Genomic DNA, 25833 nt, shown 5'->3' on the forward strand with positions numbered 1-25833 from the left:
CAGCAATAAACACAAAATACATTTCCTGGTATCCCTTCCCACTTTCTCCAATCAGGAAAGAGAACTGAGATGTTGAACATGTGCCTGAAACAAGTAGAATAATCTGCCAGTGCAGTAAGCAAATGTGGCTTGGCAAGATTTCTTGAAATAAGTAAAGAATATCTAGGGTTCTCTCTCCTGAGTGGGTAAAGTAGGAAGGGATACCAGAAAATGTATTTTGTGTTTATTGCTGAGCGGAGGGACTGAGAGACCCATGTTACTGACCAAACACTCTTAATACCACAACAAAATAATACCACTTACAGCACCTTTAAGATAATTGATATTGGCCCATACAAATTTTATATTAATTCATCTCTAGGCCTATATGTGAACATTATGGGAGATGTACCCTATTTTCCACTTAGGTTTATGATCTTGTGCAAACAAGTGCTATCAGTGTGTGGCAGGGTTAGAAATTAAAAAAAAAAATCAAGGGCTTTTTTTGCCCCCCTTAATAGATTTTCGGGGGCTTTTTTTGTATTTCGGGGGCACAACATTTTTATAATGAAAATTAACATAAAGATTATAAAACAATGTTGACACTTTTTTTTACAGTCTTCGTCCCTATGTTTGATAACATGATAATGTCTCCATATATAGGGCTCTACGCTAACCTTTTTCCCAGGGAGCACATGTGCTCCTAAATAAAATGTTAATAAATAAAATCTAAATACAAATTTAGGAGCACACAGAAATTTAGGAGCACAGTGACAATTGTTCAAGTAACACACACACACACACACACACACACACACGATGTGTGACATCATGGCTTGGTTTCATGTTTTGAGGTACCTTCAATTATCTGTAAATAATACATACATACTCTATCTAAATAGATTAAATATTATTGTCCCTGAGGGCAAGTTGTGTTGTTGTCTTGATATATCTACAAATAGCAGACGAATAGCCGGTTGCCTCTGGATCAATGAATGTCTAATATTGAATAATATTAGCTATTTTATTTTTAACATCCCTAATTCCAACAGTCAAGAGGCTTGTTTCAAATTGATACATGAAAAACGCCACACACGCAACGTTTGTGAGTATAGGCTCTGGCCAGATCGATCAATGAAATACGTTGCGCGCTCAGCGCTGTGGAATGAAGGAAATGCGCATCGGGATCGGATTTGGATGTTATTCTTTGGAGTTGTATTACAAATTGAACGGTCTTTCCCCGCCGAACACAAGTTACTTAACGTTACACAGGTCGCGCTATGCAGATGCTTAGCTTGCTAACGTTAAGATAGCAGTGTAAATTATGTTACACTATGCATGCTTGATGAAAGCAGAGCAGAGCTCTCTGTCTGTCTGCGTTCGCACGGTGCAGCACTCAAGCACCCTGTAACACGCAGCGGGCCCCGCCTCCCTCCCTCCTTGCATTCCACCCAAAAACTGAATTTCAGTCCAGTTTCTGAACTATTAACAGCGGAGCTGTTTTGTAATCTTCACACTTCATTTACCAATGTAAATTACCCAGTATGGTTGACAATATCCCAATGTACCCAACCCCCCCACACAACCCCACCCAACCTCCTCCAATGTACAGTTTCTACTTCAAATGTATATACTCCCTTTTCTTGACTCCTTCTGTATCACAAACAGTACTGTATTTGCAAATCTGGTATGTCATAAATGTATAGATGTAGCAGTACTGAATATCTGTATGTCATGTATGTCCTGATGAATTGAAAATGGGGGACCCTGATGTAAACAAGACGAAAGTCTTTCTCTGGTCTGCATCCCCTTAACAATTGTGTGTATTGAGCTGTACTGTATTGTACCCATTCTGCAATCTGTTAATAAAGTTTTCAATCAATCAATCAAAACTCGTCTCGCACACTGCAAGTAAATGATTTTTCCGGTTCGCACACACACATATTATTAGGGGCAAATACGAGGGAAATGCTCGCACTGTAGAGCATATATACAGCGGCACGGTGGTGTAGTGGTTAACACTGTCGCCTCACAGCAAGAAGGTCCAGGGTTCGATTCCCGCTTGGGGACCAGGTTTCCGCATCGCCAGGTACCCAGGTGGGTTATCTCCCAGGCCTTTCTGTGTGGAGTTTGCATGTTCTCCCCGTGCTCGCAAGGGTTTCCCCCCCGATAAGATAAACCCAATGGAAAAACATGCACAACAACAAGATCGCTAACGCTGTGGCGTCCTTGACGAAGACGGACAGGAGCACTTGGATTGGTCCCCTGGCACGGCTCACGTTGACGCCTGTCTGCTCCCGGCTGCCCTTGGGGGGGGAGCACGACGGGATGGGTTAATTGCAGATACGAATTGCATGCATGCATCGCATGTGTGCCGATTGATGATCTCTGAGCAGGTCCTAAATTATTATTATATATAATTATATATATAATTAGTAAACTGTCGGGGGCTTTTCTTGCCCCCCTTAACTGATTGTCGAGGGCATTTGGTCAATTTTCTAGGGCATTTTGCCCCAAGCCCCCGTTAATTTCGAACCCTGGTGTGTGGTATCTGTGGGGGATGTTAGGCCACACTTCAGGGGAAACCTCAAGTGTTGCATTGGCCCATTTCACGTGTCAAAACTCATTCACAATAGTTTGAGTTCTACTACTTCTTCTTAGGCTCGCCGCAAGAATGCAGGATTATTTGAAAGCCCTTAGAACTGCATTGCTGCATGCTTATCAACTAGAAACAGGCCGTACAGCTGCAGTGTGAAATGTGACTCAATGTGTTACCAGCCTGGGCTTTACACACCAGTGTTCCGTTCATAGAAAAGTGGGAACACACAGAATCAAGGATAATTAAATAGTTAATTTACTAAATCAAATTTAAAAATCCTACGCTTGAGCATCTTTACTTCACGGTTCCGTACGTGTCCTGCATGCTTTCCCCATCGCGACGCAGCTACTGTTCAACGTAGGACATGATCAAACACTAGTGTTGCACGATACAACAATACTAGAAAAGTATTGCAATACCCAGCTTATTTTATCAACAATCAACCATATAAAAAACACAATAAAAAAGGATAAACTAGAGAATTGATTATTTTTATTAAATCTTCATTAGATGCTAAACAAATGAGTTTGAGAAGGAGCAGAAGGAAGCAAATGTGTATCTAGTCCTACCCCTTCCTCACAATATCATACATAAAACAAAACCTCTTACAAACCTAAAATAACTAAATAAACACAAATTTTAGTAGAAGTTTTTGTAATCAATGAGAGTTCTTCTATATCTATTTTTGAACTGTACAATGTTCTTGCTCTGGAATGCGTTCCACTCGACACCTGGCTACTTTGCATAACAACAAGCGTTGGAGCCTCGGAGGGGTGTGGTCTGCGTGCGCGAGCGCCTGTCAGCTCAGTGTGTGTCTTTCTCTACAATACGTAGCTCTGAGCAGACAACACAGCATTAGCAGCAGCTATCAATCGTTTCAGAGAATTCTATGTTCACGGCGAAGAGGACAGATATTAGGCCATTATTATTATTATTATTATTATTTTGTCTCTGTCTCAATGAAGATTGAGCCGGCGAGCGAGAGTGAATCCAATGATGACTTTGCCTAGCTAACCCACACAGTCCGCTTCCATTCATTGTGCTAAGCTAGGCTAATAATAATAACTGGACTTTGGAGAAGTCAGCCAGATAGCTTTACAGAACGAGTCAATGAATGAATCACGCTAGAAATAAATAACGCCTACATGCTGGCTGTGCATTCAGTAGAAAGCTATCTGGTTGCACGTTATTATTAGCCTAGCTAACTGGCACTATCCGCTTCCATTCATTGTGCTAAGCTAGGCTAACGTGCAGCCAAGCTAGGCTAACGTGATAAAGCCCAAGACATCACAACTACTGTATTGCTTTTTGTATAAAGTTGATCAATTGCATGTATTTTAACATACTGCAAAACATCTCTTCAGTGTTTGTGAAGATTAACAAGTTGAAAATAAAATGGAACACTGATGTAATGATTGTTTTAGTTTTTACTGTTTATTATTTCTATATTTCTATGTTTATTCTTCTGATTACCAGTAGCAGCTCATCAAAATATACAATTTACTACTTTTTACAATGGGAGATAATGAATATTGAGCAGAATTAAGTTCAAGTTATTGGTTCGGCCCTCCAACACAGTTCAGGTTTCTTATGTGGCCCCTTGTAAAAATTAATTGCCCACCCCTGATCTAAGCCATTCCACAGGATTACACCACAAACTGAAATACACAAACCTTTAACACACAGCTTTTTACGTTTTTGGCCGCCGACCGTTGAGTGCCATAAACGGAAAAAGTCATTTTTGGATCGTTTGATCTTTTTACTTTGATCCCCGCTCTACACAGTTGCCCAGAGCAATCTGCATCATTTAGGCACGTCCCGACACATTGGAACTGCATTCTGATCGACTATCGTCCCGTGTCTGAACTGCATGGGGCTCTGGGCTGATAGTCAGCTTCACTTTCACTTTCTCCTCGCGAGGGCCACTCCTTCTCCTGGGACAGAAATTCACAGTTTTCGCCTCGGGATTCCGTTGCATAAGCGTATTTTACCATCGAAACGTGTAGACATATACACTGGTAATCGCAATGGCGATGCGATCACTTGGAATTATTCTTTTGGAATACCTTCTGGCTAAGGTAAGGTACATTCTATGTCTATTTTACCTAATCTGAAACGTGTTTTTCTAACGATCACAGTTCTGTGTTTCAACGGACGAAAACATGCTCGGCAAACGCGATCATAGTTTTGAGTTAAAACAACCCCCCCCCCCCCCCCCCCACCCAAGTCATATACCTTTGATATGGGAGTATTCAGGGTTTCAGGGGATAAGCCAGAACGGTTTGGGCTTATTGCACATAACGTGTTTTATCTCGCGATCTATAAAAAAATACTATTATCTTGGAAATGCGCGATGTTTAGCGTGTAATAAACTACAAACTGGGGAGCTCCCGTAGCTCACCGCATATCTCGGCGCTATTTCTGCGTCGGGGAAAACCGTGCTCGTCACGGATCTGGGGGACACGAGTTCGATTCCCGGACCCGCCGTCATTTCTCAGAATGTATTCCCCTGCTCTACATCCCATTTCAACCTGTTTCTGTCGGTCATGCTTGACCAGAAAAGCGATAAACGCTAAAAAATAAAGTTTAAAAAAAATAACTACAAACTACAGCGTGTGGAAACAAACTATTATTCCCATGCTGGACTACAAGTAATGTTTGTCAAAATGAGCCACACCGTGTCTCATACAGCTATAATACAGATCGCAAACATAGTGCAACGACCACGGAAACGACTAGAAGGCTGGCATTCTAAGGGTAACTTTAACCAACCAGTGTGGCACTGAAGAGTAGTGCTGACATACTGTAGGGTTGTTTTGAATTATAATTCCTTCTTAAATCATATTTTCCCTCTCGATCCCTACACATTTTTGGAGTATTACCTGGCAGTACATTATTTCTTGCTTCGAAATTGGTGCAGTTCTAAATTTCACTATGTCCAGTTGAGTGGATGCGTGAGTGGATATGTGACCAGAGCACTGTGTGTGTGTGTGTAGGTGTAGGTGTGTGTGTATGTGTGTGTGTGTGTGTGTGTGTGTGTGTGTGTGTGCTTTAAGGACTACACCTGGGACCTCCTAAAGTGTGCAAACATCACGCAGCTTGAAACTCTGGCACTCGACAGATCAGCCTGGCAAGTCACTTGTGCCACTGCAGTTTCCCAAATACACCAAACAAACCAAGACCGAAGATCTGAGAGGCGCACGCAACGACACCAGCGGGCGGCTGGCATCCCCCAGGTATCTGGCTTCCCTTGCGCCATCTGTGGACGGGTGTGCGGCTCAAGGATCGGACTCAACGCCCACGAGAAGTGGCACCAGCGACAGCGTCGCTAACCTAAGTTCATATAATCAGCAATATATTCCTGTCTACAAGGTAGAAAACGTTGACACCAATTCCTCTGGAGTCAGGCAGCAGTTACTTGAAGTCGACAGTGAACATGAAGAATAGGCTAGCACCTCTTCACCAGCAGCAAGCAGTCTTGGCTACTGACTATGAAGCCCTTTGAACAGACATCAAAAGGCCTGCATGCTCATTCGATGGGTCCATTCAAGTATTTCGGTTTGCTAATCCAGTGCAGTTTAGTCTCTATACTAGTCTAGAGCAGCAATGTAGAGGAGGGTATGCAGGTAGATACCCATCTCTTCCTCTGGGCATTCAGAGTACACTATATACTGCTTTTATACTGGTTAGTAACCACCAACCAGCCTAATTACACTTGCTATGTGTGGCCTATAGCACGGTAGGATCACATTAAAAGGCACTGGCACCCCCTCTCAGTGGAACACCCACCCCCTCAACTACCATGCCGCTGGCATTAGGACAAACGGTGGAGTGAGCGGGGATTAGGAGTGACATGATAAGGGGACACAGGAAAGGGTCAGAGACAGATGTGGCACTTATGTTATGTTGATGTCACAAGTCTGCATTAATCCCACGCACGCATGGCCCAGACACAAATTGCATTAATCAGCTTAGCCTATTCGGTTACAGACAGTCGAATGCATGGCTCTGGGTTTCAATGATCAATGTACTTTGTTGTTGTTGTTGTTATGGTATGTGTCCCTAATCCCTTCTATGGTAGATGCTCCGACTGCTGCCTCCTCCCTGCAATCCACAAGCATCCTGCCAGTCTCCTGTTGCCATGCCAACGGAACAAAGTAAATCACGACTTCGACTGCAGATGATTGTGCAACAGAAGCTTTGCACCCCCCCCCCCCCCCCCCCCCCCCCAGCACTCTGCCCAGTAACACAGGAGCTCTCCATAGTCTTCTTTACTGTGTGCATGTGTGTGACGTGACGTACCCTCAGTTCAGTGTTATGGTGTTATGGCAGCATGGCTAGCTCGACAAGACAATCTCTTCAGAACTGGCCAAGCCGAGCGGCTGGGTAGAGGTAGAGGTTTAAGCACTCGCTTACAACCATAGAGACCCGGGTTCAATTCCCGGTACCTCCGGCTTGGTCAGTCGCCCCTACGAACATAATTGGCCGTGTTTGCGGGTGGGAAGTCGTGGCGGTGTTAGTCCTGGTCGTTGCTATAGCGACTCCTACTGATAGGTCGGGAGATACTGTGAACCTCTGTGCGTGTTACGCTCTCCCAGTGGAACTCCTAGCCGAAAAGTGGCTGGCGACTATAAATGTATCGGAGGAGGCAGGTGGTAGTCTACACACCCTCCACAGACTGACAGTAGTGTAGCAACAGCATGTCATAACAGGAAAAGCAGGAGAAAAAAAACAGTCCAAGCCTGACCTACAAAATACCTTCACTTAAAAGACTTAACTATGCCCAATTTAAGAATTCATACACGTTACTTCTATGGTCTAAGAGAGTCCAGACATATTTGATATGATCATGACATGATCAAATCTCCCAAATCCAAAAACTAGTACTAAAACTCAAACGTGTGATGTCATCAGGTAGTAAATCTGAAGCTGATCCACATATGAATATAGGGAGAAGATTCCAATCACTGTTCCATTTCCCCATAGGAACGCTTTTTCATTATGCATGAAAAATCAAGTGAAAGCTTAAACTTTCCCCAATCAGACATTTTGTAACAGTATAAGCATATCTGCTGTGGATAAAAGAGAAAAGTAGAACACTTTGCAGAACGATATGGGCATATGGCTGCAGAGACACTCTCCTAATACCATTGTGTTCGATGCAATTCTAAGAGCACCTCCAGCCATATTGTTCTGTAAAATGTTCTGCTTTTATATCTTATCCATATGTGCTTATGATTATGAAATGTCTGATTAGTGAAAGTTCAAGCTTTCACATATGTTTAATACATAATCAAGAATATGGTGAAATGAATAAAGATTGGGATCTTTTTGAACGCGACCACTAGATGGGACAGTTGCCACTTTCCCTTTATATTGGGATAGATTATATAAATGATGCTGAGAGCACCCGCTGGGTCCACCAGAGCCCAATACTGCCGCAGTGGTTCAGGCTTGGACAGAAGGAGCTTGGGCGAGCTCCAAACTAGAGCTTTGATTCTCTGTCCGATGGGCCCAGACCAACCTGCTGGATTTATAGACCAAAACTGCTGCCATGGTTCAGGCTCGGACAGAACCTACGCAGCGCAGGTTCATGCAGACTATTATGGGTACATTTAATCTTTCAGAACTGAGACTAGTACTACTATAATACATAGTCAATAAATATTGTAAATAGAGCAGCTCCACACTTTATACCTGATGATGTCATAAGTTTCAGTCTTTTGACTCATGCTCAAATATTGATTGAACTTCCCTAGGCCATGGAAATCAAATGTTGAAATGATTCTTTAATTTGGGTGGTGTTCCCCCTTTAAGTCTACTGTTGACTTCATGATTGATCATCATGCATCATTGCTTCATAGTGCATGTCGGTCGGAGAGGAGTGGAGGAGGCAAGAGGTACAGTAGCCCTCACTGCTTGTGTGCTGCTGTTGGGTGTTGTGTTAACCTATGCATCAATAGAAAGCAGATATGCGTTTGGAAGGTGTGTATGGTTACCTGCATATGAATAGTTGACGCACTGTCTGTAGCTAAACAAATATATAGTATAATATGTATATATTATATGCTTAACTCGCAAACACCTACGTGCCTTGAATGGGAAGCATGTTGCAGGATGATGTGTTCCTTCTTTGGACCACAAATTACAATCTTCTTAGTAAACGACACTGATGTACCGTGTCAACATCGATGTGGATAATACTGTAATAACAACTAGTACCAAAAGCACACATCGAGTACCAGACGTTTGTGGTGGTGATTCCACGTCAACCTTACCCTCGCACACAAAGCCGATGAGACCCCATATGAAATCGCTGCAGTTGTGGCAGAAGGTGGGCTTGGTCAGGGTCACTTTCTTGAAGCAGTGTCCGGGGGCGCTGACCCGGTACCTGGAGCAGCGCGAGCCCCCCGGGGACTGGTGCTTCTTCTTCCCGGACGAGGGGCTCGCGCTCGGGCTGCTCTCCGACACCGCCACGCCGCCGGGACTCCCCTGCTGCTGCTTGACACGACCACAGTCTGCCATCATGTCGCCCTCCCTCTCTCCTCTCCGTTCGCTCGCTCGACACAAACTTGCCGAGAGCGGTCGAGGAAATAGCGTAAGACTTTTGTGTTTTTCTTCTAGCTGTTATTCCAAATGTCAAACGACAGGGCTAGCCGGTTAGCTGTGAATGTGATGACGGAAACCCGTGTTGTCGGCGGCGAGGCGCGAGTCATCCCACCACCGTCCACCACCAGCACCGCGGTCAGAGTGGACATTCATTCCAGTCCGGCGGCGGGGCGAGCGGTTCCTGTCCAGGCAGCTGTGCTGCTGCTGCTGCTCTGCACACACACACCTCTCTCTCTCTCTCTATCGCTCTCTCTCTCTCGCACACACACACTCGATACGGTGGTAGGTGGCGAGCTAACGTTACTTCAACTGACTGACAGTATAACGTGCTCAACAATCACACTATGTGTCAGTCATGTCAGTCATCATGATCTCTCTCCGGAAAACAACCGTGTTCGACATGCAGCAGGCTGGCTGGCGGGCGGGACGGGACGGGGTCGCCTCGTCACAGACTGCAGACGTCGTTGTCGACACGGCAGCGCTTATTCAAATCCATCCAAATCAACAAGTGTGCTGGGAGCTTAGCTGCATTTGTTGTTTCCATCCTGGTCTCTCTTCTCTGTCTTCTTTCAGCGCCTGCTTCTTTTCTTTCACACACACCATACTCAAAGTCCTCCTACTTCCGCCGATAGATTTCCTTCCTTCGTTCGTTCGTTCCTCCCTCACTTCCTAGAGGTAATACACTAATCACGGATTTCAAGACATGTTGTAATTAACCCGTGGGGGATGCGTCAAATTAACGAGTGTAAAGTGATTTAATGCAACTGTTTAGATTTGTGTAATGTTTGGTTTACCAAGTTAATTAAATGTGGATGTCAGTACTGGCTGTTGCTTTGCAGTGGTGGGTAAAGTACACATATGTCACATCATCCTTTATTAGTAGGCCTAATGCTTTTGTAACAGTAGAAATCCTCCATTCAGAAAATAAAAATATATTGAATTAAGTATTACAAGTAAAGTAAATCAGTTATATATTGTGTTCCAATGCTTTGGATCATTCATCATCAAAACCACTCTCAAAGAACACCTACGGGAGACTGCAATTCGAAACTGGCCCCTGTAAATGTCCTAACCCAACCCCCTCCAATGTACAGTAATTTACCTAATATGGTTGTCAATATTCCAATGTACAGTTTTGCTTGTTTGTACAGTGTTTCCCCCCCAACCCCCTCCAATGTACAGTAAATTACGTAGTATGGTTGTCAATATTCCAATGTACAGTCTTGCTTGTACAGTTGTACAGTGTTTCCCCCCCCCAACCCCTCCTACCCACCCCCCCCCCCCCCCCCCACCCAACCTCCTCCAATGTACAGTTTTTACGTCAAATGTATATACTCCCTTTTCTGGACTCTTTTTGTATCACAAACAGTACTGTATTTGCAAACTGGTATGTCATAAATGTATAGATGTAGTACTGTCTATCTGTATGTCATGTATGTCATATATGTTATGATTAATTGGAAATGGGGGACCCTGATGTAAACAAGACGAAAGTCTTTCTCTGTATCTGCATCCCCAATTGTGTGTATTGAGCTGTACTGTATTGTACCCATTCTGCAATCTGTTAATAAAGTTTTCAATCAATCAATTCGGTAGCCTAAGCTACTTGCATCACTGGCCTCTAAAAAGGATACGTTCCGTTCTAGTGGTGGATGAAACTTTACATAATGAATTTGGATTAAAAAATAATAATAATAATAATAATAATGATAACACATATATATATATATATATTATATATATATATATTGTATTGTATGAGTTAGGGGGAGGGGAGCCGTGGGTGGGTCCTGGGCGTTGTGGACAGCGACCCCTACAGTTCGGTCGGGGCACCTGCTCAGCGAAGGTAGGATCTGGTGAGAGGTAGTGCGGCCTCCCACACGTTACACTCTCCCAGTGAGAATCTGCGTGGCCAGGCTGGCTGCCGGCTGGCTGCACATGCGTCGGAGGAAAGCATGTGACAGTCTCCGGCCTCTCAGACCAACAGTAGGGGAAAGTGCGCAACAACCAAGAAGGGGGTTGGGAATTGGCATAACGACTAACAGTGGGATGGGAGAAAAATCGGAAAAAGATAAAAAAAAAATATATATATATCTTATATTATATCTATGGGTCTAATAACGCCATCGGGTCTCAGTGAGCTGCTTCTAGTCAACATTGCCGAGACAGATTGTTTTTTCATTCGTACATTTATACCGTTTTGAATAGAGTATGGTTTGGGTGTTTTTCAGTAATTCCAGGAAAAGGCGAGAAAAATGCATTTTACTGTAATCCAGTCATCACATTGTAATTTTTCGGCTGATTATCTAATCATCCTGAAATCAACGCTAGATTATCACTATTATGTCTCCTCGTCCATACATGAAATGACCGTCGTAGCGGGGCGCTCCACCCCCACCGCAGCCAACGGTAAACAGTCATACACGTTCCACACAGATTGCTGTGATCGGGGTAGAAATAAATGTCAGATCAACGATCATGTTCTTACCTTGTAAATGCAAAAGAGATAATCCAAATATCTTATCGCAATTCCAAATAATGCTTGTGGAGGTCCGCACCACACTACTGACTGTTTCACAATGGCGGGCGGGCGGGTCGAGTTACTGATGCCATCGTTTTATAGAAGTGGCTCGCCTGAATATTTAAACCCCGCCCGCCGGCTCAGATCGCCTCCTAAAAGACACAAGCCCATTTTCAATGAGATGAAATAGCTCCGCCTGGCAGTAGAGGGCGGTGTTGACCGTCTGCCAGCTCAGACAGGGTCTGAAGACTATACCAGAGGCTGCAGCTATGAATTATGAATAGATATATCGAATAAACGATATAACAATACCAAAAATGAGTAAACTCGTTATTGGCGTTATTCGATTGGCGGCCAATAACGAGTAAACTCGTTTTTGGCAGGGAATGTGTTAACACTTTGAGTGCCACGCCGGGTTTTCCTTTTTACCCCCTTGATGCCACGGTCCACTTCAATGTTAACGTTAATATCGCCTAATCTATGTTTTAAATTATGGCTATGTGTCTAATCTGCCCGTCGCTTATCAAAGACTACTTTTCCAGTCAGTGCTGTCAAGGCAGATTGTTTTTTTATCGCTTCATTTCCGTTTCAGAGCATTTAGGAAAGCACCCGTTTTGAGATAAAAAAAACAGTTCATTCTGGACCATTCTATGATAATCGTCTTTTACTGGAATATTCCAGAACGTTGATATTCGTCGGCCTATTTATGAATCGTTTTCAAATAAACGCTAGATGATCAATATTATACGTGCACGCAAGCACATTCGGGCCGCGCACGGATAATCGCTGTGTTCATTTCCTCTTGGACTTTTTCAGTAAAACCGAAAGAGCCCATTTCACAAAACAGCCTATATCTTCATCAAAATTAGTCTGATTATCCTAACACTGATAACATAGATTCCTTACCTGACATCAGATGGTATCCAACTGGTATATTCCAATTCCTGATCACCATTCGAAAAAATCGATAAGTGTATGGATCCAACGTGATACAGTAGTACACATGATTCCGCGGGGCTGAGAGGCTCCAGAATGAACTGTGGTAACCCCGGCTGGATCAGTGGACTGGAAAATGTGGAGTACCGGATTTTTTTCCCCATCCATTTTCATTGAGTCCATTCCAAAATCCCTTATGTCATCTTGGAGACGATAGGGGGCGCTTTTTTCCACATATGATCGCCGGCGGCGCTCGGGTATACTCGGGTATATGATTTCAGATCGCTAAAAAAAAAAAAAATCCGAGAAATCTCGTGAGTGGCTTTCAACATAACTATCGGAAACCCGAGATATCTCGTGTGTGGCAGTGAAAGTGTTAAGCTTAAAAAAATAAAATAGAAAAATGTTGCTATGAAGATTTGTTTTTGTTGCGCCTGTCAGAAAGAGAAGGCCAACCTACCTTATCATAAAGGACACCATGGTTATTACTGTCCTCAGGGCAGAGTGATAGACCGAGTTCAGAGGTTTGAAGCAGCAGCATGCTTATAAATTACATCACCATAGTCTAAAACTGATAAAGAAATTTTTTTTTCAACAATCCTACTAATCATCGGAAAGCTGATTCTGTTTCTGTACAAGTCAACTTTCTGTTAGGGTTTGAAACCGACCTCAAACGCACGGCACAGACAGGTAGTTCAGAGTTTGCCAAATACTAGGGCGTATTTATTTACAGAGTCAAAAAGGAGTCAAGTAACAATTTCGAAACAAAGGGAGACTGCCTTCGGCAGAGTTATCTGCGGCTCTGCAGATCCTCTTGGCGTTGGAGGTGGGGAAACGGTGTTGACGCCGAAGCGGCTCTGCAGATACTCCCAGCTTCAACTCGAGGTGGAAAAGGAGAGAGAGAGAGAGATCAATAACAGTCCCACATAACACAGAGGCAGTGCGGTCTCCTCCTCCCTTAGCTGAGTCCAGAACAAACAAAACGATATCTTCAGTGTTCTCCACAACACACAATTTAGCTGAGGGTCAGTGCAAACAAAAACAATAATCTTCAGTGTCTCTTCTAAACACACACTTCAGCTGAGTCCAGTGCAAGCAAAATGATAATCTTCAGTGTCTCCTTTAACACACAACTTAGCTGAGTCTAGTGCAAGCAAAAATAGAACTCTTCAGTGTTCTTCAAAACACACTAAACAGAATAGTCCAAAAAGGGGTTTGGTTCCAACTCACCAAAGCGCAAAGCGTAATGCGGGTAAACGAGGTGCAGCTCCAAACGGGGGGACAAGGTCTTCACCAGCGGCAATCCACAGATGTCCTGGAGGGAAAGTAGACAAGGCACAGCAACGGGGAACAACAGGCAGAAGCAGAAGTATTCAAAACGACCCGACATCGATTGAAGGGAAGTCCCAGTATAAGAAGCCTCTGGGGCGCTAATCACAAACTATGACAGGTGCGTGCTGGAATTGATACTTGCTCCAAAAGCGTGTGGCGGGGAATGCACCAATCAACACAGTACCTTAAAGGAGCGTGTGGCGGGGAACGAACCAATCCTCACACTTTCTGTCTCAGCGTAGAGGCAAGGTTGTCCACATGAAACAGTAAATGAAAATGTCTCATCAAGCCGCAGGCCAAGATATTTAGTGACTGTCAATTTATGCAAGATCCATTTACAGTAGATATATATGCACTTGGTCACAAACAATATTTCTAGGTCTAGAAAACAGCATAATGACTTACTGTAGCATTAATTAAGGACTCATTTTAGATTAATAAAAGCATCCTGGAGGGCATTAAAAGAAAGCTGCAGGTTCTCAGTGACCAACTGAACAGTGTCAGTGATTGTGGTGGCTGCAACTACCAGCTGCACAATCAACGAGGCACAATGAAGGTGATGTTTTTCACTTCCAGGACACAAGAAAACACAGAAATGTTTCTAGGCCAACTTTATTTTTCTGGGTTGAGTGCACGCAATCAAGTTAAATTAATGTCGGTGATAATATAAAGTGCTAACAACATTCCTGTCAGTGCCAGTAGATGGAGCTGGATGATTGGACTGTGCCATTCTGCTACTTTCTCTAAGAAGAGGAATGTCTTCTTTCCCCTGCAATTTATTATGGACTGGCCAGCATAGAATATAATTCTGAGGAGATGGAAGGCAGTGCCTCTTGGTCAGAGGAGTGCTCACTGTGGGGCGGTGTGGCTCAGGGGTAGAGCGGGTCGTCCAATGATCGAAGGGTTGGTGGTTTGAATCCCGCTCAAGCCCATGTCCATCCCACTGCCGTTGTGTCCTTGGGCAAGACACTTAACCTACTTGCCTCGTATGAATGTGTATGCATGTGAATGAATGTTGGTGGTGGTCGGAGGGGCCGTAGGTGATGATTATTCGCGACGCTTCCGTGAGTCTGCCTCAGGGCAGCTCTGGCTGCAATTGTAGCTTACCACCACCGGTATGACTGTATGAACGAATAATGGACTCTGTAAGCGCTCTGGGGTCACTGGGGTGTCATGAAGAGCGCTATATAAATCCAATCCATTATTATATCAATGTAACTACATTCTGTTCATGGTTTTACCAAGTTTTTGCTTAAACAAAATACGTTGGGTGAATAAAACCCCTATTTCTCTCTCCCAGTTTCTTGCTTACCCTGGTCCTTCACTGTGATACAGTACACAATTGTATTGTCTGCATACAAATGGGCATGGCATCCGTTCAAAGAAGAAACAATATCATAAAAATGACAGGACCCAGAACTAAGAATTCAGATTGGGCATGGCCAAATTTCACACACTGATGCCTAGACAATACATAGTCCTGAAACCAACCACAAGCACATATATCCAAGCCAATACTGGATAATCCTTAAAAGCAAATGGTGATCGAAAAAGCGTTGACAGGTCTATGAAGAGGGTAGCAGCACAGTGTTTCCTCTTATCTGCCGCTGAAATAATTAACCAATGTGACTGCTGCTATTGTACTGTGATTGGCTCTAAATGTGATTGGTGTGGGCTTAGTATTGAGTAATTTGAAAGATTATCCCTATCACCTCCTTGTGTAAAGAAATCACCCAGGCAGATTTCCATGCTAGAGGTAATCTACCCGAAACAATGGAAAGCTTTAATATAGATTACATTAGATTACATTTCAAATGTATTGTCATTATACAGCACAAGTATAGTACAAAGATATATAAATGAGTGCTACTGAGTAATAGTGCTAATCAGATGTATGTACAGTTATAGTATTATTATGTACAGTCATATAGGACACTATGGTAGTAAGTAATACTGGCCAGCGTTATAAGTAGTAAGATGAGGTAAGGTATATATACAGACATAATATCTACAGCTTGTAAAAATGATTATATGCAGGTATATGGACAGATGTGGATAAATATAAATATGGTAAATATATGTATTTGTATACGATATATACAGCATTATTGTACATGCTATTGCTATCATACAGAGTTACATGGGTTATATGCAGGTTCATAAATAGGTATATAGAAGGGTTATAAGAAGGTATATTCAGACAGATATGGATATATGTAACGGATGGTACTGTGAGGCGCAGTCACGAATGGACTTCAGATGTTGTGAAGTGACTGTGGCGAGTAGCGGTGCTATGGGTTAAACTCACTCTCACCCTTAAAAGACACATAGACACGTTACAAAGCAGTGAGTTCTAGGGCTGAACGATTTATAGATTTTAAATCGAAATCGCGATTTGAAATGATGCAATTAGCAAATCGCAAAAAAAAAAATCACAATTCTTTTTTTTTTTTACTTTTTTTTTTTTAACCAGGAAGTCCCATTGAGATACAAGATCTCCTTTGCAAGTTGTTGTTATTGTTGTAGGAACGGTTTGGGAGAGGGATGTAAGGGGTTTTAGATTGTGTGTTGTGAAGTTTAGACTTCAGAGAGGGAGAGTAAATTACAGAAAAAAGGTACCGTTGGGTACCGGTATCGATTCCCAGGTAAAAAGAAACATTTTCAGGCTCAGTGTCCCGAACAGATCCAGTGCGTAGGCCAGATGCAAGCAGCATTTTACAATAAACCTCTGTGGGACAGCTTAAATTTTTTTTAATTATAATCGCAAATTTAATAGCAATCGCAATATCTGTCAGAAAAATCGCAATTCGATTATTTCCCAAAATCGTGCAGCCCACTGAGTTCACTTCTTGGTATAGCGGCCTGTGCTGTCGACCCGCGGTGCGGCAGACAACAGGTTCGAAACTCCCCCGGGGCATCGAAGTTTAAGTACAGGAACACAAAAAATATCACTACCACTGACCTCACCAACGCCCTGAGCTCCCACCTCGCTCATGATTCCCAGCTGCTCTCAACCACTGAGTTGGTGAACACCTACTACAACACAGCTGCCACCCTGGAGTCCCTCGCACCCCTTAAAATCTGCACTGTTACATTTACACACTCCGCCCCCTGGTACACCCCTGAGCTACGCTCCATGAAAGCCAAGGGCCACCAGTTGGAGAGGCGCTGCAGGAAAACAGGCCTCACTGTTCACACCCAGGCCTACTCTGACCACATCACCTCCTACAGACTTGCCTTTACCCAAACCAAATCCTCCTTCTACTCTGGTGTCATCTCCAAAGGCCAAGGGAATTCCAAAGCCCTCTTCTCCACCATCACCAAACTCCTCAAGCCCCCTGACAACCCCCTCCAGACCACCTCCGATCTCTGCAACAGATTCACGGAATTCTTCCAAACCAAGATCGATGCCATCTACCAGCAGCTCCAGTCTATTCCTGTGTCCCCCACACCTCCGGGTGTTAAACTATGACCCCCTGCCCCATCCCACCCACTCCTTTTCATCCTTCTCCCTGGTGGACACTGACTCCATTATGATTGAAGTTGGTACCAGGCTCTAAGTCCTCTACCTGCTCTCTGGACCCCATGCCCACCACCCTGGTGAAGGCTGGCCTGCCCGCTCTCTGTCCTCCCATGGTAGACATCATTAACTCCTCCCTGTCCACTGGCTCCGTCCCAGTAGCCGCCCAGCTACAGAGTCACATGGCACACCACGACCTGTTTGAACATCTCCAGTCTGGGTTCAGGGCTAAACATAGCACAGAGACCACCCTGATCAAGGTAACAAATGACCTCCTCATGGCTGCTGATGCTGCATCCTCATCCTCCTGGACCTCTCAGCTGCTTTTGTCACCATCTCACACTCAATCCTCCTAGACCGTCTGGAAAGTGTCCTTGGCATCACTGGTACCCTCCTGTCCTGGTTCACATCCTACCTGACCAACAGGTGGCAGTATGTTTCCCTCGGGGGGTCCAGGTCAGCTCCAGCACCTGTTAAACAGGGTGTTCCCCAGGGTCCGGTGCTAGGTACACTCCTTTTTACGATCCACCTCCTCCCACTCGGTGAGATCATAAGGAAACATGGCCTCCACTTCCACTCCTACACAGACGACACGCAGCTTTACCTCCACACCAAACCCTCTGCTTCCCTCCCTCACTGCCTGCCTCTGTTATGGTTTGAACCGACCCCAATCGCACAACACAAGACAGGTATGAGAGTAAGCCAAAACAGGGCATTTATTTATTACATAACAAAAGGCGGCACAGTCCCTTTTAAGGGAGAACAAAAAAACACTAGAGTCAAAGAAATATGGAAAATGCGGCACTGTGCCTTTAAGAGGCGAACAGGCTAAGGGACTAAGGCTAAGGGACAGGGCCAGGGCTAAAAGTCAAGGACCAGGGGCACTGGAGAGGGGGACAGGGACGGAGGCCCGGAGAGGCGGGCTGGAGACAGGGACAGAGAACAGGGTTAAGGCCTTGGACAGGGCGAGGGCCAGAGCTGCTTACAGGGATGAGGACAGGGTTCCGACGGCGGAGGCCTGGCACGGGGACAGGGGCCCGACGGCGGAGGCCTGGCATGGAGACAGGGGCCCGACGGCGGAGGCCTGTCATGGGGACAGGGGCCCGACGGCGGAGGCCTGGTACGGAGACAGGGGCCCGACAGCGGAGGCCGGGGGGAAGAGGCGCCATCCTCCCGTGGAAATAGGGAGTGATGACGTGCCGGCTTGACGTCTGGAGTGGGAACACTGGAAAACCTCCCGTAGAGAATTAGAGAGCGAAGACGGTGTCCCACTCCAGGCACGGAGATCCTCTTCCTCCTCCTCGGGTGTTGCAGACGGGCAGCGCAGAACAAAGGGGTCCCAGGGGACCGGGGCGAAGAGACGCATCCTCCCGTGGAAATAGGGAGCGATGCACGCCGGCTTGACGTCTGGAGTGGGAACACCACTCCAGGCCTGGCACGGAGATCCTCCTCGGATGCTGCAGACGGGCAGTGCAGAACACAGGGGTCCCAGGGGACCGGGGCGAAGAGACGCATCCTCCCGTGGAAATAGGGAGCGATGCGCGCTGGCTTGACGTCTGGAGTGGGAACACTGGAAAACCTCCCGTAGAGAATTAGAGAGCGAAGACGGTGTCCCACTCCAGGCAAACGGCGACAGGTGGTGATGGCTGGCACGTCGTCTCACGCCGGAGACGCGGCAGGAGAAGGTAACGTACAGGATGGTAACCGTACAGACTCCATGAACACAGAGTGAACATAGATACAGAACGACCCGACCAGGACTGGAAGGGAGGTCCAGGTATATAAAGCCCTCAGGGGCGCTAATCACAAACTATGACAGCTGCGTGATGGTAATTGAACAAGAAAGTCCAAGGGTGGGGGCTGGTGAAGAGTAGAGGAGAGTAAATCATCGCAAGGGTGGGGGCTGGTGAAGGAGAGTAGAAGGCAGGGAAAAGTTCTCACAAGGGTGGGGGCTGGTGAAGAGTAGGAGGCAGGGAAAAGTTCTCACCAGGGTGGGGGCTGGTGAGGTGAGGAGACAGGGAAAAAAGGTCCAGGGAAACAGGCGAATCCTCACAGTACCTCCCCCTCCACGGGAGCCACCGGGCGACCAAAAAAATCAGACAGCGGGGCAGGGGACAAGACAAAGCAACAAAAAGAAAAAAAAACTGGGCCATGCTAGCAGGGGAAGCTACACCTAAAGTGGGGCTAGCAGAGGGACTGGGTAGCTGCCAGAGCATTGCTAGCTACAGGGCCTATGCTAGCTGTACTGCTACATTAGCATAGAGGCTGCGCTAGCTGCCGGAGCTAGGCTAGCAGACAGGGCTGGACTAGCAAAGGAGAACAAGCTAGCTGGAAGGACAGTCCTAGCTGTGGGGAAACTGACCTTGCTAGCTGAAGGGGCAGTCCTAGCAGTGGGGAGACTGACCTTGCTAGCTGAAGGGGCAGTCCTAGCAGTGGGGAAACTGACCTTGCTAGCTGAAGGGGCAGTCCTAGCAGTGGGGAAACTGACCTTGCTAGCTGAAGGGGCAGTCCTAGCAGTGGGGAAACTGACCTTGCTAGCTGAAGAGGCAGTCCTAGCAGTGGGGAGACTGACCTTGCTAGCTGAAGGGGCAGTCCTAGCAGTGGGGAGACTGACCTTGCTAGCTGAAGGGGCAGTCCTAGCAGTGGGGAGACTGACCTTGCTAGCTGAAGGGGCAGTCCTAGCAGTGGGGAACAGGGTAGTTAACAGGGGAGCTAATGAGGCTAACAGGGGAGCTAACAGGGGAGTCAACAGGGGAACTAACAGGGGAACTAAAAAGGGCAAACTCACATACACTGTCTGTGCTGGCTGGGGTCGTCGACTGGTCGGTCGTACTGTTATGGTTTGAACCGACCCCAATCGCACAACACAAGACAGGTATGAGAGTAAGCCAAAACAGGGCATTTATTTATTACATAACAAAAGGCGGCACAGTCCCTTTAAGGGAGAACAAAAAAACACTAGAGTCAAAGAAATATGGAAAATGCGGCACTGTGCCTTTAAGAGGCGAACAGGCTAAGGGACTAAGGCTAAGGGACAGGGCCAGGGCTAAAAGTCAAGGACCAGGACCAGGGGCACTGGAGAGGGGGAGAGGGACGGAGGCCCAGAGAGGCGGGCTGGAGACAGGGACAGAGAACAGGGTTAAGGCCTTGGACAGGGCGAGGGCCAGAGCTGCTTACAGGGATGAGGACAGGGTTCCGATGGCGGAGGCCTGGCACGGGGACAGGGGCCCGACGGCGGAGGCCTGGCATGGAGACAGGGGCCCGACGGCGGAGGCCTGGTACGGAGACAGGGGCCCGACAGAGGAGGCCGGGGGGAAGAGGCGCCATCCTCCCGTGGAAATAGGGAGCGATGACGCGCCGGCTTGACGTCTGGAGTGGGAACACTGGAAAACCTCCCGTAGAGAATTAGAGAGCGAAGACGGTGTCCCACTCCAGGCACGGAGATCCTCTTCCTCCTCCTCGGATGCTGCAGACATGCTCGGATGCTGCACAGGGGTCCCAGGGGACCGGGGCGAAGAGACGCATCCTCCCGTGGAAATAGGGAGCGATGCGCGCCGGCTTGACGTCTGGAGTGGGAACACTGGAAAACCTCCCGTAGAGAATTAGAGAGCAAAGACGGTGTCCCACTCCAGGCAAACGGCGACAGGTGGTGATGGCTGGCACGTCGTCTCACGCCGGAGACGCGGCAGGAGATAATAATAATAATAATAATTTAGGACCTGCTCAGAGGTCATCAATTGGCACACATGCGATGCATGCATGCAATTCGTATCTGCGATTAACCCATCCCGTCATCCTTCCCCCCCAAGGGCAGCCGGGAGCAGACAGGCATCAACGTGAGCCGCGCCAGGGGACCAATCCAAGTGCTCCTGTCCGTCTTCGTCAAGGACGCCACAGCGTTAGCGATCTATTGTTGTGCATGTTTTTCCATTGGGTTTATCTTATCGGGGGGGAAACCCTTGCGAGCACGGGGAGAACATGCAAACTCCACACAGAAAGGCCTGGGAGATACCCCACCTGGGTAACTGGCATCATTGAAACCTGGTCCCCAAGCGGGAATTGAACCCTGGACCTTCTTGCTGTGAGGCGACAGTGTTAACCACTACACCACCGTGCCGCTTACTACACCACCGTGCCGCTTGGTAACGTACAGGATGGTAACCGTACAGACTCCATGAACACAGAGTGAACATAGATACAGAACGACCCGACCAGGACTGGAAGGGAGGTCCAGGTATATAAAGCTCTCAGGGGCGCTAATCACAAACTATGACAGCTGCGTGATGGTAATTGAACAAGAAAGTCCAAGGGTGGGGGCTGGTGAAGAGTAGAGGAGAGTAAATCATCGCAAGGGTGGGGGCTGGTGAAGGAGAGTAGAAGGCAAGGAAAAGTTCTCACAAGGGTGGGGGCTGGTGAAGAGTAGGAGGCAGGGAAAAGTTCTCACAAGGGTGGGGGCTGGTGAGGTGAGGAGACAGGGAAAAAAGGTCCAGGGAAACAGGCGAATCCTCACAGCCTCCAGGACATAAAAACATGGATGACCACCAACTTCCTCCAACTCCACAGCAAGAAGACAGAATAAATAGTTGTAGCTTCCCCAGCCCTCCTTGAAAAGATTGACCGCCTTGTTCTCTCCATGGATGGCTACTCCATATGCCCCTCCACGGAGGTAAGGAACCTGGGCATAATACTGGACTCAACCCTCTCATTTCACCCTCACGTCAAGTCTGTCACCAGGTCCGCCTTTTTCCACCTCAGAACCATTTCTCGCCTCCGCCCCTCACCAGGGACGCGGCAACTGGGGGTGCGGCGGGGGCTGCAGCACCCCCTGCTGGCGGGGAGTGTAACTGCAACTGCAAGGTTGTTTTGGCTTTTATTATTCCATTGTAACCGAGGCTACTCAATGTCACAGAGCGGAGCGGCACTGCAGATTTACCCTACTCTTGGAATTCATTGCCAGATCGTCATAGGGGCGCTGTCTCAATAATGCAGTGTTATTAACAGCGTGTAGCCGACGCATGAACCGGTTGGGATTCGAATAGACGCGGCCTGGAAGCGGCAACGCGGAACTGGAAATCCGTTGGTAAAAAAAATAGACGCAGTCTGGAATAGTTTTGGGACGCTGAATTCGCAGTAAAGGAATATATCTGCGGTTTCCCTGGCGTGAACAAGCCAGCAGAACTATCCGAGCCCCCGGGAGGGCGGTCGAAGACCTTTTGCATGTCGGCGATCATGTATGCGGGGAACGAATTGCAGAGGGAGGGCGCAACAGGTGGGGTAAGCTGGGCTGTGATGTGTGCATCAAAACGGTTACGTTGTTTGTCTCGCACGCTCCGCAGAGCTGAGCGTGAGAGCGCGGTCTCTAGTGAACGAGAGTGTTGGTTTACCAGAGTGGTAAACCTATGACGTTATTATTATATCACTTATCTCAGCACCCCCTCATAACACGTTTCAGACCCTGTTGAACGCTCTGACTCAATATTGTATCCATCTGCAGAACGTCAGCCTCAGCACTCTCAGGCCCCACCCACGCTGTGATCTGACCAAAGCAGAGTATACACACAGACAGTGGAGCTGTTTGCAGATAGCAAGCATTTTGACTTGTTGCGTGGTGGCGATGTCTCGCAGACAATACAACTACAAGTATAATTATATAATATATATATTTTATTATAAAAAATAATTATATATATAAAAAAAAAAAATCAAAAACAATCTATATCTCAGCACCCCCACTTCCCGCGGACTTCCCGCGTCCCTGCCCCTCACTCTCCGACACCTCAGCGGAAACACTGATTCATGCCTTCATCACTTCCCGCCTCGACTACTGTAACGGAATCCTTCTTGGTGCCTCCAAGAAGGTTCTGGATCGCTTACAGTACGTCCAAAACTCAGCTGCGAGGGTCCTCACGCGCACCAAACCCTGGCAGCACATCACCCCCACCCTGCAAAAACTCCACTGGCTCCCCATCAACTACCAAATCCCCTACAAGATCCTCCTCCTGACCTACAAATCCATGCATGGGTTGGCCCCTTCCTACCTGACCGACCTACTCCACCCCTACACTCCAGCACGAGTCCTCCGCTCCTCCAACTCCGACCTCCTCACCATCCCCCGCACCAGGCATTACACACTGGGAGACTGAGCTTTCTCTGTAGCTGCCCCCAGGCTGTGGAACTCCCTCTCCCCCTCCATCCGAGGCTCTGACACCATCAACCTCTTCAAAACCCACCTAAAAACAAACCTGTTCACACTTGCCTTCACGCAACACGGCCCTGCTCCCAAGTAGCCCACCCCCTTTCCCCCTGACTCTTCAAACTCTTTTCTTTTAAGCCAAAGATCCTGTTGTTTTGGTTTTTGTTCATTTTCTTGTTACCTTTTAGTCCAATTGGACAGCACCTTGCTTCCTTTTTTATCTTATTTCTTTTATTTGTTCCTGTTGTTACTATACATATATATTCAGATTTGGACATTTACCGGGGCCAATTTCTAATTGCAGCCACCCGTAGGTGCTCTTTGAGAGTGGTTTTGAAGGAGGGTATGGATTCACATTATTTTACGGCTGTGGGTAGGGCGTTCCATATTATTGTGGCATAATTGCGAAACATGTTTAGTCCCTTGTTTGAGCCGAATCTGGGTTGAACATGGATATCTTAGTGGTGTATTGTATCTTGTAGACAAGGCCCATTGCAGGTTGCTGTACTTAACTTGGGAGAAATGAAGTGGAGTTGGATCCCAAGCAAAGATGGTCCCGCCTGTATCGTGGTTGGACTAGGTAGTTGATGTTAGTGTTGCAGAAGATGAGCAACTGTCATTGAAGAGGGGAATGGATGCCGTTTTGTCATAAGACCTCCTTGTGGAACGCCTAATTGAAAATGTAATTTTGAGAAAATGTCCGTTAAAGCTTTTTCGGTAGCTTGGCGTACACGATGCAACAAAAATGGGAAAATGTAATATTTATGCCAGTAGTTGCTTTTGATGATTGATTTATATGTTTCATGAAACTACAGTAGTTGTAGAGGCAAAATATCATAAAAGAACCATTTTCAACAGGAGTGCCTTAAAGGGGCACAACACCAAAATTAAGAATTCCAATACGTTATTTCCTAGCTACTCTCCCATAAAGCCAGAAACCAGAGAATCAATACTCATACTTGTGATGTCATCAAGTATAAAGTCTGGAGCTACTCCAGAGACAATGCATGGGAGACCGATTTTGTGGACCCACAGAAAGTTTTCTATTTTATACCCAAATGTGCTTTATTCTATAGTTGTGTTCTCAGTCCTGAAACAGAAAATGTACCCGTATACCTGTATACATTCCCTTGAGTGCTCTGTGTCATTTTTACCATCTCTCCCAATTCACTATGGTCTATGGAGCAGCTCTAGACTTTATACTTGATGACATCACAAGTTTGAGTTTAGCACTGTTTGGATTAAAAGAGAGACATCGAGGTTCTCTCATATTTTTATTTAATTAAATTTTTTATCTTAGAGTGACCATAGCAATAACATGAATTCTGAAAATGGGCGTAATTCGCCTTTAAGTACTTTATTTCAGTAGAAATACTTGCTTATTTCCCACAACTGCATATAGGGTGCCAAAGGGTGGAGGAAAAACATGATTCTACTGTATATCTTTCAGATAAGATAAGATAAGATGATCCTTTATTAATCCCCTTGGGGAAATTCGGGTGTCAAAGCAGCATGGGGGGGGGGGGGGGGGGTAATTTACTATAAGAAAGAACACCCACAATCTGTTGTGACTTACCCAATATTATTTAATACAATGGTTCAGTCTGTGACCTTCTGCAGGTATCTTGCAGGTATCTTGCAGCAGGAAGTTGTCGGAAGAAAGTCCCAGACCAAAAGGTTGCGTTATGATATAGAGCAACAATCAGTCTATTTCTATGCTAAAAACTAGATTATTGTACTGGAAATGAGAGCTATTTTATGACACTACTTTTATTCTGTCTATTCTATGCTCATTTTATACCTGTCACTATTTGATGTCCATTTGTGTCTATTTTACTGCTGTGAAGCACCTTGGGCTGCAATTCTTCTAAGAAAGGTGCTACACATATACAACGTTTATTATTATTATTAACAGTGACGTCAGTGAACGGGTGTCTTCAAATGGAACTCGTGGGTTTGTGATTTCGACATGGGAAGCCAAGCACACGCTATGCTTGGATTTCAAGTGGTTAAATCGTGAGAACATCGTTGCTAGGCAACTGAGCAATGTGTCTTGAAGCCACCAAGGCTAATTATTTAATAAAATGTAAAGGAATAATGACGGACTGTTGGGTATCAACATTTCCCCAGATATTAAATAGCTA

The 25833-nt window shown here is 46.1% G+C and overlaps 1 protein-coding gene across 1 annotated transcript in view; it reads right to left on the reverse strand.

Annotated features, from left to right (window-relative positions):
• Window positions 1–9770, reverse strand: part of dgkq (diacylglycerol kinase theta) — a 91915-nt gene extending 82145 nt beyond the window's left edge. Inside the window, exon 1 of the mRNA XM_084332313.1 lies at window positions 8857–9770. Coding sequence (XP_084188439.1) covers window positions 8857–9106 — 250 coding nt within the window. The 5' untranslated portion in view covers window positions 9107–9770. The remainder of the gene's footprint in view (window positions 1–8856) is intronic.
• Window positions 9771–25833: the final 16063 nt, after the last annotated feature.

The sequence above is a fragment of the Notolepis coatsorum genome (genome assembly GCF_963971535.1).
Source record: "Notolepis coatsorum genome assembly, chromosome: 16".
NCBI classification, from domain to species: domain Eukaryota; kingdom Metazoa; phylum Chordata; class Actinopteri; order Aulopiformes; family Paralepididae; genus Notolepis; species Notolepis coatsorum.